At 37.6% G+C, this 18,113-nt stretch overlaps 2 protein-coding genes across 4 annotated transcripts in view; both read right to left on the reverse strand.

Annotated features, from left to right (window-relative positions):
* Positions 1 to 3,994: 3,994 nt before the first annotated feature.
* On the reverse strand, positions 3,995 to 9,545 carry LOC137501883 (myb/SANT-like DNA-binding domain-containing protein 3). Of its 2 annotated transcripts, XM_068229023.1 has the most exons (3): positions 9,361 to 9,545; positions 5,345 to 5,578; positions 3,995 to 5,178 (listed from the first exon to the last, which is right to left on the reverse strand). In XM_068229023.1, exons 1-3 carry the CDS (start codon positions 9,536 to 9,538, stop codon positions 4,820 to 4,822), a joined length of 771 nt encoding a protein of 256 aa, XP_068085124.1. In that variant the 5' UTR covers positions 9,539 to 9,545; the 3' UTR covers positions 3,995 to 4,819. The 2 variants fall into 2 exon arrangements, 1 of the variants encoding a protein (XP_068085124.1); XR_011018671.1 differs by lacking the exon at positions 9,361 to 9,545 and adding an exon at positions 8,784 to 8,980 and having other exon boundaries at positions 3,995 to 5,578.
* Positions 9,546 to 11,036: 1,491 nt separating this feature from the next.
* Positions 11,037 to 18,113, reverse strand: part of LOC136878991 (palmitoyltransferase ZDHHC6) — a 68,211-nt gene continuing 61,134 nt past the window's right edge. For both annotated transcript variants that reach the window (XM_067152661.2, XM_067152660.2), the window contains exon 9: positions 11,037 to 14,140. In XM_067152661.2, coding sequence (XP_067008762.2) covers positions 14,002 to 14,140 — 139 coding nt within the window. In that variant the 3' untranslated portion in view covers positions 11,037 to 14,001. The remainder of the gene's footprint in view (positions 14,141 to 18,113) is intronic.

Here is an 18,113-nt window from a genome sequence, read left to right on the forward strand (position 1 = left end):
TCAGACTAATGTCGAATAACATCAACGGGTATGCTCATGACTTAATATCTCCATCCAATGAACGAATTGCCAACAACAGCGTCATCTGCCTTCACTGAATATGAATACTGGCACTTAATCTAGTGGTTAAAAATGATTAAATTGGCACATAAACTAAATATTTTAAAAACAAACTCGTATGTTTTGTTTTATCATTGTAGAACCCAGATATTTTATATTTTATGCAGGATTCATTCCTCATAAAGAAAACATGAATTAAGCTATTTTTTTTTCATTCATTAGTGTATATGCGATAATCTTACAAGTCTCAGAAAAAAAGGGGGAAAAGATGTTCCTCTCTTCATATGATCAACTCCAACTATGTTTGATTTCAAAATATTGATCCGAAAATACAGTAAAACCTCATTAAGACGTTTCTGCAGGGGACAACAAAAAACGAACGTGTTAAGTGAGCAAACGTACTACTGAATATACCAATAAAAACTATCCAACAGTGATACGGAAACACTAGATACGATTTTTTTTGACATGAAGGCATTTTACATCGTATATCCGCAGGTACAATGAAAAGAATATCTACCATTTCTCAAGATGAGAGGAAAGTATTAAAAGGTGTGAAAAACACGAGAGAACAAACATGAAAACCTTTTCTGTTGGGGCTTATAAAATAACAAGTTCACTGGACGGTGTGAAAAACACCAAACAACAAATATGAAAACACATGCACGGGGGCCAATAAAAATATCCAAATATAATTGCAGATCACACCTTTTCTAAAATAAATGTTAATAGAAGCCTTTTATTTCGGAGCAGTGGGTTATAAAACATTATTTTCTGGTCACACTCCTAGTCAATGAATTGGAGGTTATACTCGGCCATGTGAGACTCCCGAAAGAATGACTTTGGCCGCCATTTTGATAAACTTCGACCAAGTCGAATCGATCGAGTTGAAACTTGAAGGTGTGAGTTCAACATATGCGACCTAAGCGCGGTTTAATTTGCGGGTGCCAATCCACATCCTGAAATATTTTAATGTTGTCTTCATTAGAAAGGAATTTCACTTTTACGTATCCATACTTAGGCTATCACAAGACAAACATACACCACGCTTGTCAATTTCACACGATTATGTTCCTAATCCAAATATAGGCTTCTGTATCACGCAAGAAAACTTCACTGCAAGCACAAATAGGCTCACTTTTTCCGTAATCACGCAACTGTGGCGACAGCCCTTACCTGACTTGTAAATCATCTTTCTTTCATAAGGTATGACAAATAACATTTTCAGGGCAAGGAAAAATGTGATCGTACTCATAGTAAGTGGTAATAGTGAAAATTCGTGATGTGATAGGTATGTTTATATGTTCCTAATCCAGATATAGGCTACCATATCATGGGACAAATATTCAATACACTTCACTACCTATACCACTTAACACAGAATAGATTTCCAACTTCGAAATGGAATTCGAAATATAAGCACAAATAGACTCACTGTGTTATTCAGCAATCTTGCTGCAAACCGGCAAGCAAAACTGAACATTCCTGAGGCTAACAGCTTGCTCCCCAAACATGCAACTTATCCTGTGAAGTTCAGGATTTTTTTTTTTTTTTTTTGCTTTACGTCGCACCGACACAGATAGGTCTTATGGCGACGATGGGACAGGAAAGGGCTAGGAGTTGGAAGGAAGCGGCCGTGGCCTTAATTAAGGTACAGCCTCAGCATTTGCCTGGTGTGAAAATGGGAAACCATGGAAAACCATTTTCAGGGCTGCCGACAGTGGGGTTCGAACCTACTATCTCCCGAATACGTTCAGGAATTTAAGGCCTTTTTTCACTAATAACGCAACTGTAGCGACGGATCTTACCCAAGTTGGAAATCACGCTTGTTTCGCAAGAGAAGACAAATAACATTTTCAGGGCTAGGAAAAATGGGAACGTACTAAGCGGTAATAGCGAAAATTTGTGACGCGATAAGTTAGGTATTTTTATACAGATTTAATATGATGAGAATTCGGGAGTTCGAATTTAATATGTGGTAAGCAGGAAAACGTGTTAATAAGGAACGCACTAACAAGGTTTCACTGCATATGATTTGCAAAATTATCTGCAAAAAGTTGCATAAATAAGATTGTATCTGTTGCTTTCTAGCTCAATCAGTTCTAAACTACTGGATCAATTGAGATGAAATTTGGTTTGGGTATATCTCAGATATTAGTCCAACTCCTTGGCTGAACGGTCAGTGTTGAGGCCCTCGGTTCAGAAGGTCCTGGATTCGATTCCCGGTCAGGTTGAGGATTTTAATTCCATCTGATTAATTCTTCTGGCTTGGGGACTGGGTGTTGGTGTTTGTGCTTGACCCAACACTCTCCTCTTCATAATGACACAACACATCACACTACTAATCACCACATCCCTCCACATACAATCTGCGTCTGATGAGAAGTCACAGCAGCTTGTAGGTACGGCACAAGTAACAGATACTACACTCTTAGCTACAAACATCAGTCGTGACAGACAATGCGAGCTCTCTGAATCAATGCATATTCTTTACTAAACTGTTCATTATGCCATACTTATTCATTATAGATAATGTGTAACTAAAGATCGATTGCACTACCACTTTGAAACTTCACGACACCATCTTAATTCGCTAGGGCCACCGCGCACGGAACCGATGTTTGTTGTCAGGCGTGCGCAGCAGCCAGGCTTACCACTCCGCACCTCTTTCCCCGCATCCATGCGATTTCTCGTCAGGCAACTATTGTAGGGTTGGTGTCTGGGACAGCATTCGGTCATCAAACAGGGTCAAAGCCACATCCACAGATGTGGGAAAAGCAGTAGAAGAAGAAGACAATGGGCCGATTGCAGAAACGATGACTAATTCTAAGACTTAGACAACGTCTACCTAAACAACGTCAAACTTGCGCACGGTCTTCCATTGCATAAACAATGTTCGGCCGTGTTTAACTAGATATCGTTTAAAGTTTCAATATTGGTTCAAAAATGGAGATAGAAGTATCTTTCATGCAACTCTTTGCTTGTCACAACCAATGAAATTCGTCATGCGTGAGCCGAACACTAGTCAGCTGTTGTCTTCCTACACATTACTCAAACCTGGCTAAGCATGAGCATGACTTGCCCACAGATAAGAATATCGCTTTTGGTGGAAATTAAATCTCATAACATTATCAACACTAAAGTGACATGCCACAGTTCGAGGAAGTGTAGCTTTGATTATAGTGTTCTTACAGTGAGTGTAATCTAAATAGCTTCTGCAAACGGAAGACGAAAGAACAGTACTGTGTAACTGAATGAGTAGTAGCTTGCATTCTGGAGATCATTGGTTTGAAACGCACCATCGGCAGCCCTGAAAATTGTTTTCCGTAGTTTCCCTACTTTTACACTAGGTAAACACTAGTGGCCGAGTGCATCAACCTTGATTACTGTAATCAGTGTTTAAAATAGCCTTTAATCACTGTTTAAGGTCGCTTGTAGTGCATCAATCCCGATTATGGCCTTAATCACTGATTTAAAGTTAATCGGTGAAATTCGGGCGTTTAAGAATGCTAATCATTGATTAGCAACGAAACTTCAAAATGGCGGTAAGGTTTGTAGACGGTTTTGAAGACGAGTTGCTGTATCTTCAATATCTCGAATATAATGATAATCAGGGCGACGATATGGTGATAGTTGAGAGGGGTAACCCTTTTGAAGAACTCGGTGAGAAAAAATTCATGGAAAGGTTCCGTCTTTCGAAACGAACTGTGTTATTTTTGCTACAACAAATTCGTGATCAGCTGGATTTTCCAACGCGAAGAAATAATCCTGTTTCTCCAGTAAATAGGCTACTGACTGCTTTGAGATATTATGCTACGGGTGCTTTCAATATTGTAATAGGAGATACTGCCGGAATACACAGGACAACTGCAGCCAGGATTATTCTTGACGTAAGTGACATTATAGCCTCTCTCAGCAACAGATATATATTTTTTCCAAGAACAGATAGTGAAAAAAGAGAGGTCATGGAAGGGTTTTTTAACATAGCCAGATTTCCTGGAGTGATTGGAACAATCGATTGCACTCATGTCCGTATTCAATCTCCTGGTGGCAATAATGCAGAGATATTTAGGAACAGAAAAGGTTATTTTTCGATAAATGTGCAGACTATATGTGACAGCAATTTGCTAATAAGGGATATTGTAGCCAGATGGCCCGGGTCTGTGCACGATAGCACTATTTTTCAGAACTGCAGCAAGAGAGCGCAGTTCGAAAGAAGAGAAATAGCAAATGGCTATTTATTAGGTGATAGTGGTTATGCTTGCAAACCTTACCTGTTAACACCATTACTCAATCCCACAAGTAGAGAAGAGCAGAATTATAACAGGGCACACATAACAACCAGGAACACGGTGGAACGTCAGTATGGAGTATGGAAACGTAGATTTCCTGCCCTCTCAATTGGTTTAAGATGTGAAGTTCACAAAGCCTTAAACATCATTGTTGCTACTGCAGTGTTACACAATATTGCTGTATCATCAAGAGAAGACAATCCTCCAGATGATCTGGCAATAAGACATGTGTTAGAAGAGTTACAACAAAACAGAGGTCCTGATGTTGAAAATGATGCACCAATTGATGCAATACATCATATGTACAGAAATGATGATAACGCTGGGAGAGCTGTTCGCCAGGTGCTAATAAATGACTATTTCAGGTGAGTAAATTACACTGTTATACATAAAGATTCTCATAACTTTATTGTTACACATAATTTCTATAATCCTGTATAAGCAAACAGACATAACTTGCAATTAAGTTATTCACTTTTACTATTCATATTTTGCCAATATTTTAATTTTTCTTTTAATACTGCTATTGTTAAATTTTTTATTTCAATTTCTTTTTCATGTTCTTTTTTCATAAACTCTAATTGCTGTTCTAACACAAGAATTCTCTTTTCACAGGAATCTATAAATTTATTCCTCGGAGACAGACCTACTTTCTTCTTCGGAAAGCTAGGAGTTTTCTTGGTTGGGTCTGGAGTTGAAAATGATGTTCCAGATGATCCTGACTGTGGGTCATTTGCGGGTGAAGTCTGTAGGCCTATTGTGTCCACTGTTTGATGTGTTACATCTGGACCTACATGAATTACCTCTTCGAGTGGGAAGTTTATTTCTGAAACAATTATAATGAAGTGGCATTTCTAGTGACAGACTGCTAATAATAGAATTTGAAACCTGAAAAGTGAACAGGACTGTATATTCATCATCAAGATACCTAAATGTGTTATTATTCAGGTGATAAATTAATTATTGCATCACATATACATAGTGAGAATTACCTTCAGTTACATCTCCTTGGTATAGTGCATCAGAGTCATGTGGATTTTCTAGAGGTGTTATTGTAGGCCCAATTAGAGCCATGATGTTTTCGGCACCTTTGGAATTGGGAGGCTTAAAATAACCACCACCAGTTTTATTCCTATTAACTTTCTCATCTGCACATATCTTCCTTGCCTTTCTTTTCAGATTTTCGTAGCAGACTTTTAAATGTTTGTAGTCTCGAGAACGAACACCTTGTAACAAAATAATGAAAACGTAAATCAGAATAATAAAAAATACTACAATAGATTGATTTTTTAATTAATGGTAATATATACTAACAGTCCTACTAATAAAACGTCTTTTACAGTTGTTTAACATTTGTATAGTTACACACTGAATAAACCCTGTATAAGCGATGCAGATTTTTGTTACTAATAATCATGGTATAGGCATAGTATTACTATACTGCATGTACTGTATACACTAATTGCAAGCAGTAGGAATCTCTTCCTGCAGTTCACTGATGCACTTCATCATGTACGCTGATTTTATGATCGCTCTTACTGGTTATCTAGGAGAAAAACATTTCGAGAAGCTGCGTGGTAGCACAAATAAACTTAGAATCTCAAAGCCAGTGGCAACATAAGAGGTGAAAGCTGACTGGCAATTTGATTTATATCTGACAACATTTCTGTAGCTTGCTTGTGTAATGAAAGAAAAAAATATAATTGAATTAAAAGAGAATATACATGAATGTTATGTTTAATGCCTGCAAGTTAATTCCACACACACACAGAGAAAATCAAAATAGGCCTATTAGTGACCATTGGGCAGCTGTGCTGCTGATTGCAACATCTACTTGAAATTACATTGCAATGTAATAATAAAACCATCATGTGAAAACTGTTATCATCACCAGCACAGTATTCAGTGTTAACCTCCTCCACTCCCTCCATGTTAACATGTCTACTTTTGGTAACTTTGTCAAGCCTGGAATGTGGATAAGTGCTATATTGCAAGTTAAAAATATGTTAATCACTCAAAAATCCACAAGATAAAACTTCCTCAGTAAAAGCAAAGATTGCAACTTGATCATGGCCTATGGCCTATTAAAACACAATGAAGATTAAAAACTGACAATCAATCAATCAATACCAGTACTGATTTGCATTTAGGGCAGTTCCCCAGGTGGCAGATTCCTTAGTTATTGTTTTCCTAGCCTTTTCTAAAATGATTTCAAAGAAATTGGAAATTTATGGAACATCTACCTTGGTAAGTTATTCCAATCCCTAACTCCCCTTCCTACAAACAAATATTTGCCCCAATATAGCACTGACTATAGCACTTCCTAACTTGTTAAGATACAGTAACTAAAAACATTCTAATAAAAATTTCCACAACTTCCAAGCTTGACTTGATCCTAGAATTTGGCATGAACACAAACACAAGTGTATGTCACAACTGTGGGAGCACCTGAAGCACATGGCACTACTATGCTTCACTATAATAAAATAATTTACTAAAGCAGGCATAACATGTAGATCACTATTATCAGAAAACCAACAGCAACAAAACTATGAGAAGGCAATGGTAAGCACTAAGCAGTTTGCCTAGGCATTCTTGACTCACTATCACTTCAAACTAAACTGATTAACCACCACAAAAAATATCCAACATCCAAGCCCAAATTATTAATTAATATTATTATTTAATTATCAAATATTAACATACTGGCCCACTATTATTTATGTCACTTTTATTATTAGGTTTAGGAATTATGGTTAGTATGAATATGAACTAGTATTAACATAGGCAAAATACATTGGAGCAGCTGACCTAACCGCTACTCGAGTACAAGCAACACACTCTACGTTCCACACTAGGACATGACAACAATGTGGAAAAACACAATTCACACAGGCACACATATGCTGCCATCAAGGAAAAGAAAAAAAGAAATGCTCTTGGATTGTCTAACATTACCTGTTCACATTCACAAATGTAAGTAAATGCAATTCATACAATGAACATATGGTTGAGCCTGGCATAAATAAAAACACTTCACTGAAACAAGATCTAGCATGGTTGAGGCCCTGAGCATCTCACTGAGCAAAAGTGAGCTCTTATAGCAGCTGAAAAAGGCCTTCCTGCTGGTAACAGGTCAAAATTTCTTAGAAGAATTCCAAATTTCACTTAAAAGACACTGTCCAGACATCACTAACATGAAGCACTGCACCAGGCAAAAATGCTTACTGAATACCATATGAAATTTAACAGAATGGTCTCTAAACATGCTAACAAGGTTTCTACTCTAGCTGCAGGCTAATTTACTCATTAAAAAGGGTTACAAATATGAGTCACTCATCATCATCTTGACCATATGTTAACATAGATGACTCTGGTTAACCTTACTTCATGAAACACAACGTATTTGCCTTGTATATGAGAAAGATGATACTTGAACACACTACTAGGGAAATGAACTCTTGAAGGGACACTCTGGTCATCACATGTAGTACTTAAGGGGATATACATGTAGGATTGAATTCAACACATCCTTCATAATAAAACATGGCCTTCTATTACCGAAGACTTATACACAACTCGTATCAACATATCAGGGCACATATTTCCTCAAAGACTTCCTGTTCAACTTATTTACTGGCCTACCACATTTATATTTCATTAAAAACATTCTATCACTTATCTACTGGCCGGTATAACATATATTTCATCGAAGATATTACAACCACTTATCTATTGGCCTGTATAACATATATTTCATCAAAGATATCATTTGAAACATCATAAAGGCATGTATTGTATCGAAGAATGCTGGGATAAGCACTAGCCTCCTGCTACAACCTACAACAAGGTTCTACACTGAATTAACACTATAATATCCTCCCGAGTGATCACACTACAACATCATGGCAAGAAGAAAACATAAACCTAACCTGAAAAGTACTTAATGAACATGACATAGCTGAAAACAGGTTTAGAACGTACAAATCTTGGTCGTAAATAATTGAATTAGATACCGTATTAAATTTAAGACACTTTAAACAACAGCACAGCTAATACTCTGTCCTATCCATCTTCACTCTGACTCAACCAGTTGACCATTCAATACCTACCCTACGCTCAGACACCCAAACTGACCATTCCAAAAGGTAGAAACATGCAAAAACACACACACTGAAATCCATATACAAATCATACTGCCCACATGTTCTATCTAAAATGAAAACCCAATGGCCTTGACTTGGCACAGATATCAAAGTGATAATGAACACAGACAATTTTAAAAAGTGTGCACTTACAGCTGTGAAATATAGTAAACATGGGTTACTCGCATTGCATTAATGCCCTCAGGGATCTATCATGCAGATAGCTACATGTGTCTCTGATGCAGACTTGCTTTAGCCTGGGATTTTAGCACATCACAACATTTACCTTCACACTTGTTGCATGGAAACTACCTTGGTGGATACATAAACTGGCCTCGAAACTTCATCATTATTTAGCTGACTACACAATCACATGACACTTCAAATATGTTTAGGCTGGTTTACCATTAAAAGGAAAACAACACAGAATTTGCTATATTTTTCACAAGACTTCCTACTTCCATGATAACCAGGAGAAATGGATCACTTCCGTGTCTTAAAATGTTTCGTTTTACGATCATTTCCAGTCTTTATAACCTCCAAATGCACTTTTACTTCTACATTTAAAATATCGTGGAGATCATCAATGTTATTTTCCATTCTTTCACTGCGTGCTTCTCTATTGGATAAGTTGGATATTTTACCGCAATTATATTACTGCAGACTATAAATACCACCAAAATAATACACTAATCACTCGTTCCTACAGAACGCTTATACAGGGGTCCTGTGTTCTGTTTAAGCAATCAGTGAATAACTAACAGAAGTACACACAGATATACGTTTTATTAGTAACAAATTGCACATAAACGGTGTATAAAAGTTATACACTTTTTATTAATAAGACAAATAAATATGCTTACCGGGAATTGCATTGAATTCATTTTCAATTATTTTCCAGGTCTCCAGCTTCTTCTTTACAGTAACTCCGTCCGTCTTCTTGTTTTCAACAACATCCTTATATTTGACAACTAATTCAGTCAAGATGTCGGTCTCAAAATCGGTATAATTTGCACATCTCTTCCTTTTATTTTCTTCCATTTGGAACCGTTTGCTTATAATATGTGTACTTTTGATATGCGTGTATTCGTTTTTCCCACCAAGACAACTGCCGAACGAAATACCCGTGAGCGCGTTCAGTATCGTGTTTTCGTATGATCACTGATTAAATCTCACGCCAACTAAACAGTACTAAGTAATCAATGATTACGGTTGGTGCACCGCAATCTTCTTAAACGGAGGTTAAAATGTAAACAGACATTAAGTAATCTATGATTAGCAGCTCGTTAATCGAGATTGATGCACTCGGCCATAGGACTGTTATTATGGCCACGATTCTTCTTCCGCAGTCCTTGCCTTTTCCTATCTCAAAGTTCCCAAAAACTTATCTGATTTAGCGCAACGATTATTTTTAAAAAATTAAAAAAACGCAATCTATTTTTAGTTGTCACTATTAAGTGTGCTTTGTTGGCCTCTCAATGCTAGATTCCGTAATTCAAATCCCAATCACTCCATGTGAGGTTTGTGCTGGACAAAGCAGAGGCGGGACAGGTTTTTCTCTGGGTACTCCGGTTTTCCCTGTCAACTTTCATTCCAGCAACACTCTCCAGTATAGTTTCATTTCATCTGTCAATCATTAATCATTGCTCCAGAGGAGTGCAACAGGCTTTGGCAGCTGGCACAATTCCTATCCTCGCCGCAAGATGGGGGCTTCATTCATTCCATCCCTGACCCGGTCAATGACTGGAAAACAGGTTGTAGGTTTTCATTTCACTATTATACGTGCTTACTAGGCAGTAAATATAATATAAGTGAATCCCTTTCAGTTCATGTATTGTATGTGACAGCCCTCTGATGAGCGGGAGAAGTAATTTTGATATGTATATAGTTGAAGTGACCTATAATTCCATGGAAATTATCCCATGTATAACAAAATATAAGTTTTCAAGAACTGTAGTCAAGTTGACAGTTACCGGACTGTTCTTTGTGTCAGTCTCAAGAAACAAGTCTCTTGAAAAGCAAAATCGTGTTTTAAACTGTACCTCCCCATACATTTAGAATGAATTGCTGCAATCTCCGACCCAGAGGGTGGCTGTCCGACTAACCTTTCATTCCAGAATCGTCTCAACATGATAATACAAATTATATGTTTCATGGAACATAACCTCAGATTGTGATTTACTCCTGAAATTTGAGGTTAAACAGTGTTCTCGGCAGTGTTTAAACATGGGTGGTTGAACATGAGTTTTAGACAGTGTTTCAGTGATAAATAATGTCTCTGCAATGCGGCAGCCATACTTAGACACTGTTTAACTGTAAACATTATCTAAACAGAGTTTCTGCAATCGGCCCAATCAATATATCTAAGATATTCTGTTCAAACACAGGTCTGTTCCGAGTTTTCACTAGTTAAATATTCCACAATGGCAACCATGAATATGTAGGGATGTGCTGAACTCGCACATATTTTATCCACTAGAAACCAAAATAATGGGCAAATGGTGAGTGCAATTACAAAATAAAACGAAGCACATAAACTTAAAATTCAGTTTTCTTAAAATATAAAAAATGTCATACGTATTTTCTTTGTAGCTGTGAATGTTTTCCAGGAAATGACTCTTACATAAAGCACCTGCTCCAGAGATGATGGCCATTAGTACGTTGTTAAGTAAACCCCTGTCAGTATAAGTAACAACAATGACAGCTTACATGTCAACAATGGGTGCAAACAGAAATTGGAAACATCAACAACTATTGGCCTATCAATGACAGGTACATTCTGCTAGTAACAATACATGTAAGACAAAAATGGATTGTTTTTTCATTGCATCTCTTCTCTACTTTGTCACTTGCCGTAAAAACATTTCCCTTTACACAAGTTTGTAATTACTTCACTATTTATGAAAATGCTACTACATAGATTGTTTCAGAAGTCATGGCTACCATGTTAAATCTTCCGAACATATTGAAACATTATAAGTTAAGTCAGTGTACTCCCTAGGACCTTTTTAACCCACGAGTGGTCACTATATGAGATTTTCTCTCACATTAATTTGTATTTGTGAGTTTACTTCTCATCGATGCAAGGTAGGTGACTGTTTCCTCTTCTAGATGAGTTTATAACTGTCGTGAGTAAGGCGATTCACATTTGAAGGGTAAGCATTCCCTCCTCTAGTTGGAACAAAGATTCATACGAGTTTGTGCGCCCTGTGTGAGAGGTTCTCTCATCGTGCGACCAGTGGCATTGGCGTTATGTTCAAGTCGAGAGGGAAACTTTCTCCTGTTGTAGGCGTTAGTATTTGACTTAAGTCGTGTGTGTAACGTTCTCCATTTGGAATTACTGATAAATGAGTCTTCAAAAATTATGAGCCGAGGAAGAATGATGGGAAATATACGCTGTTACAAACTCCAGCTAACTCAAATGTTAAAGAGAAGACCTATTGTTCTTTATTCTTGCTTTTGTATTGCGACTGTCAGAAAGTTCTATATTAATAACAATATTATTGGTTTTAGGTTCTAATAACTACCTTTTAACGGTTTTTGCAGATGCAAAGTGCCAAAATTGTATTGCACAAGAGGTCTTTTATATGCCAGTAAAGCTATGGCTATCGTATCTGAACACTTTCAAATATCACCGAACTGAGCCAGGATCGAACCTGCCAACTTGGGCTCAGAGAGCCAGCACCTTAACCGTCTGAGCCATTCAGCCCGGCACTCTTGTTACTTACATGTGACTGAACTAATGACTAATTTCCATTAAGGAGTAATTTGTTTCTGTAATATACGGATAATCAGTTTGTTATCTAAACTGTATAACACAGTCTTTATGTCTCATTTCCGTAATTTGTTTTGCTCTTATGCCCCGCAAAATTATAGAAGATATATGTATTTTAAATGAAGTTTAATGTGAGAGAAAGTCACACATGCGACCACTCGTGTTACAATTCGGCTAGCAACCATTCGCAGGTTAATGGGTGCACCGCTCTGCTGTTTTTATAGACTGCCCAGCTAACATAACCATGATATGTGCTAGTTACATAATATTAATACATATTTGAGTCATTGGATGCTTCAAATTAAAATGTAAATACTGAAAAACTATTTATTTAAATGATAAATCTTCGCTGTCAGGATAATTGCATCAATTTCATCCGAGTATAAATGTTTAGCTTGACTATCACGTAGTGCCATTCACGAGCGGTGTTTGGATTAGCATGGAATCGCATGCGGCACTCTATTCCACATGGCAATACAAACCTGTATCTCACTCCACAGCAACCGAGTGGTAAGCCACAGTGCTACATGAGTATGAACAAGCAGTAGAATACTAGAAGTTCAAAATACTCTGTAATGTCTTGTTCATGATAATAACACTAAAATAGTTCAATGCTGATGTTAAAGTTTACTTGTCTGATATTAAATAAATTTAAATTTTATCTTATTCTTACTTTACAAAGCATTCCCCACCCAGTTATTCATTCCTGCCATCTGGCTGACGAGAATTTCTGGGGAGAACAATGTAAGTAAATACACTTGAAAACCTGTGTCACACTCAATTGAATGCCACCAACAGATGGCGTTTGTGTGCACCGCTGGCTGGTTTACAACACATGCAACTGGCCATGCTCCAAGAAGGATTAAAGTGAAGTTGAACAGTGATCATACGCGAAACCTGCACCTCATCAAGGCAGGAATTCACATCAGTGCCATGTGGAGCCAGAAGAAGTGTTGAGTGAAAGTCCTTTGCCATATCAATCTCGTGAGGCCAAACATGTAGCCATTATTTAACTGCTGTAGAGTGGACATCCAATGTCTGCTAACACAGACGTGGCAGAAGTGGTTATCAAAAGGTGCTTAACACTACAAAGGCTTTGGACTGTGCAGGACTTATCCACACATACAAATATTTCTGTGTAGACAGCGTTCTGACTTGTGCAACAGGCCTTGCAAACATGCAAGATATGTGTTAATTTTGTCTATAATAAAACAAAGATTTCTATTTATTCATCTTTCAATTTCCCCTAACCATTAGCTCCTACTTGGTGCTCACATTTTAGTGGCCTTCAAACACACGAAGTGGGCTGACACTGCTGCTGCTTCATCAAAAGATATAATACAGTTGCCATGACTTACAAAATGACCCTCACACATAATAAAGCAGATGACCTTAAATCTTGCTTATAGACAGTGCTGGTAGGGGCAATGTGGATTTTGCCTTCACTGTCTACATATGAATGCTGAAATGAGTCATTCATTTCTTTATAAGAAGGACATACCACTGGCTCTCATAGATCATAATCTACTACTCCGAATGCCTCATGTGATATGGAGAGATGTGGCCACACTTACTCTTTGAGGATCTCGATGGTCCAGGTTGTTCCTACCTGAGTTTTATAAATACTACCCAATAAAATCGAAAATGTTTAACCACACCAGTTCTCTTCTTTCACCCTGTATGAAAGATATGTTTGCTATCACACTGAATGACATCCCTTTGTATTCGATCACTTGGTCTTGTCATCAAGGTCATAGTTAGGAACACCTTCAATGAGCTCCACAACACATGGCCGAGGAAACCATCCCCGCTCCCGTCTGCTGGAAGAAGTCTCTTGTGCCTGAAGCTTTTCTCCAAATAGCCAGTACCTGCTCAACAAAGAAAGTACTATAAACAACCAGAAACAGTCAAATACAGCAACAACTGTAACATTTCTCTTCTAATTAACACCAGCGTAAATTATGTATAAGAGCCTCATTACTTAACTTGCCTAACTTGCCAAGACACTGACATAATAAGAGTAAGTATTTGGAAGCAATCATTAAGAACACTTTCCGATACACAAAATGGACTGGTCTCTAACAGTTCTCTAACAGTGGTTGAGACGGCTAACTTACTGACAGAAAATGGAAACTTTCTCATGGAACACTCAAGATATACAAAACAGGCTCTGGAGGCAATCTGTGAAGGGAAGTGACATAGTGGAAGAAGGAGAACGACATGGTAAGATAATACTCTGTCTATGCTACAGGAGAGAGGAATTTCCTGATCTGCTGTTGAGGGGAAGATGAAAGAATGCCTGCTTTTTTTTCCCCCCTACTTAGTGGATATGTGTCACCAGACCATCTACACTGCAAGGTATATAAGGGAAGGATTAATAAGGCAATTCATTAATTAATTTAGAAGTACAGGTCTATTCATCTACAAAGGTTATCCAATTGAAATATATAGTGTAAATTTCTAGATACCAGACTATGTATTGGACAACATACACTATATCCAAACACCAGCATACTGATGATAGTTTGAGAGTGTCCACTCAAATTTATTTGTCTACTAATGTCATTCCATGTCATCTCTCCGCTGACAGCTCGGAACATACCACTTAGTGATATAGAAGTTAATTCCCATAGGGAACCTGAAATATTTGTCAAGAATGAGTAAATTTATAATACCAATGTCGTTGGTCCATTATTGGACATTATAAATTTTCCACCTAACTCATCCTTGGTTGCCAACGTTTCGCCCCAGTGTGCTAAATTGGGCTCATCAGTTGGTAAATAGCACACCAACCAAGACGCATGGCTAGTGCATATAGTGGAGGCCAATATATCATCTGATGGTCAGGAAGGCATCGATTTTCGGAAATGAGACAAAGTCTCTCATAGTGCATTGGCACTGCCGGTGGCTCCAAGTAGCCTACACAGTGGCCTCCACGGTATGCACTAGCCATGCGTATTGGTAGGTGTGCTATTTACCAAGTTATGAGCCCAATTTAGCACACTGGGGCGAAACGCTGGCAACCAGGAATGAGTCAGCTGGAAAATTTATAATGTCCAATAATGGACCAACTACATTGGTATTACATGCCACTTAGTCGAGCAGCTCGTCTTCTTTCTCCCAATGTAGCGACATTCCCTTTTATTGTATTGTTGGTTAAGTTGCGTGAAAGTGCTAGCAACCTTCTTTGCATTAATTGAAGAAATTACTCTGTTCATGGAGACGAAAGGTTCTCCACAACCAACTTTGCGGAATAAACAATGGGTAGCTGACCTCACTTTCTTGGCGGGCATAACGTCTTATTTGAATGATTTAAATATTTAATTGGAAGGGAGAAACACATTGATTAGCACCATGTGTGATAAAATTAAGGCTTTCAAAATGTAGTGTTTGTTACTGAAAAGTCAGCTTGAAGCCGGAAATTTTGACAATTTTACTTCATTAAAACCATTACATTTGTCTACTTACGTATATTTTAGAGACTATCAGACGTCATTACAGATTTTGCACCATGAATTCAATGCCCAGTTCAAAGAAATGAATGATATGGCACCTCAACTTGAAATATTTATGACCCCATTTTCAGTGCATCCTGAAAAATCACCATCATATTTCCAAACAGAGCTGATAAAACTAGAGTGCAACGCAATCCTAAAAGACAGGTACTACCACTACAACGGTGAGTTAATTTCCTTTCACAAAGGTGTTCATCCACAAGAATTTCTCAGACTACATGCACATGCCTTAAAATTTACATCAATGTTTGGTACAACTTATGCAATATAAATGGTCCATTATTGGACATTCCCTATGGGAATCAACATCTATATCAGCAACTTATGCACGCGAACAGATGTTTTCAATTCTGAATTGAGAAGCTTGGAGAAGCTGTGCAGAACAAATAATCACTTTAAAATTAGCCATAGCATATTACAAGAAGCAAAACAAACCTCTTGCAATAACAGCTTACGACTGTATCCATAGACCTTCAATGTTGAAAATTTTAAGAAATTTCGGGCTCCATCCCAAATTAATCAAATTGATAGAACTCACCTTAACCAACACTAAATCAAAAGTCAAGTTCAGAGAGGAATTCTCTGAGCCATTCATCATAAAAACAGGCTTAAGACAAGGAGATTGCTTGTCACCACTGCTGTTCAACTGTGCCTTGGAATATATAATGAGGGAATGGTACAAGATTAACCCAAAGAACATCCGAATTGGAAGACCCAAAGACAACATAAGTTTAAATTGCCTAGGATTTGCCGATGACCTTGCACTCTTGTCCAACAATATTCAGAAAACCAGACAACAAGTTATATCACTACAGGAAATAGCAGAGAAAATTGATCTTGGAAAAGACAGTAATCATGTTTACTGACCCACCACTCATAAACAAAATTGCCATAGGAAACCAAGAAATCAAAATTGTAGATAAATTTAAATATCTGGGAGAAATATTAACATATAACCTCAATGAAAAGCCAGCATGGCATAACAGAATAAATAAATTGACTAGAGCACAATATGTCACCAAGAATACTTACAACAAAAAGGGCCTGTCATTAGCAACAAAATTAAAATGCTACAAAACAGTCACTTAAGCAGAAATAACATACGCAAGTGAAACCATCTTCAAAACAACTAACATTGCACAAATAGACAAAATACTCAAGATAGAGAGAAGAATCATTAGAATGTGCATCAACAAATCATACCAAAAAATGGACACTGGAGAGTAGCTTCTAATGAAACAGTCTACAAGGAAATAGAACCAGTAATGAGCACAATCAGGAAGAAATGCATTTAATTTTTGGACATCTAATCAGGACACCAGAAAACAGGATCATCAGGAGAATAACAGAAATCTGATGAAGAAAGAAGGATAAGATCAGAGAGAATGAAGAAGTACTGGGCTGACAGGAAACTGAAAAATTCTTTGTATAAAGTTGGCTAGAGTGGTCCAATGAAGGCCATAAAATGTAAATACATACATACATACATACATACATACATACATACATACATACATACATACATACATACATTATCATTATAGACTGTTATGCCTTTCAGCGTTCAGTCTGCAAGCCTCTGAGAATTTACTAAACGTCGCCACAATCCTCGATTTGCAACTAGTGTTGTGGCCTCATTTAGTTCTATACCTCTTATTTTTAAATCGTTAGAAACAGAGTCTAACCATCGTCGTCTTGGTCTCCCTCTACTTCTCTTACCCTCCATAACAGAGTCCATTATTCTCCTAGGTAACCTATCCTCCTCCATTCGCCTCACATGACCCCACCACCGAAGCCGCTTTATGCGTACAGCTTCATCCATTGAGTTCATTCCTAAATTAGCCTTTATCTCCTCATTCCGAGTACCCTCCTGCCATTGTTCCCACCTGTTTGTACCAGCAATCATTCTTGCTACTTTCATGTCTGTTACTTCTAACTTATGAATAAGATATCCTGAGTCCACCCAGCTTTCGCTCCCATAAAGCAAAGTTGGTCTGAAAACAGACCGATGTAAAGATAGTTTCGTCTGGGAGCTGACTTCCTTCTTACAGAATACTGCTGATTGCAACTGCGAGCTCACTGCATTAGCTTTACTACACCTTGATTCAATATCACTTACTATATTACCATCCTGGGAAAACACACAACCTAAATACTTGAAATTATCTACCTGTTCTAGCTTTGTATCACCAATCTGACATTCAATTCTGTTGGACTTCTTACCTACTGACATCTATTTAGTCTTCGAGAGGCTAATTTTCATACCATACTCATTGCACCTATTTTCAAGTTCCAAGATGTTAGACTGCAGGCTTACGGCACAGTC

The sequence above is a fragment of the Anabrus simplex genome, chromosome 8 (assembly GCF_040414725.1).
Source record: "Anabrus simplex isolate iqAnaSimp1 chromosome 8, ASM4041472v1, whole genome shotgun sequence".
Classification (NCBI taxonomy): Eukaryota; Metazoa; Arthropoda; class Insecta; order Orthoptera; family Tettigoniidae; genus Anabrus; species Anabrus simplex.

Excerpts from the sequence above, each read along its gene's own strand:
- LOC137501883 (XM_068229023.1), bottom strand. The coding sequence starts at position 9,538 with ATGGAAGAAAATAAAAGGAAGAGATGTGCAAATTATACCGATTTTGAG. Across the intron at positions 5,579-9,360 it reads TGAATTCAATGCAATTCCCG|GTGTTCGTTCTCGAGACTAC; the intron begins GTAAGCATATTT and ends TTTTGTTACAAG. Across the intron at positions 5,179-5,344 it reads CCAAGGAGATGTAACTGAAG|AAATAAACTTCCCACTCGAA; the intron begins GTAATTCTCACT and ends TAATTGTTTCAG.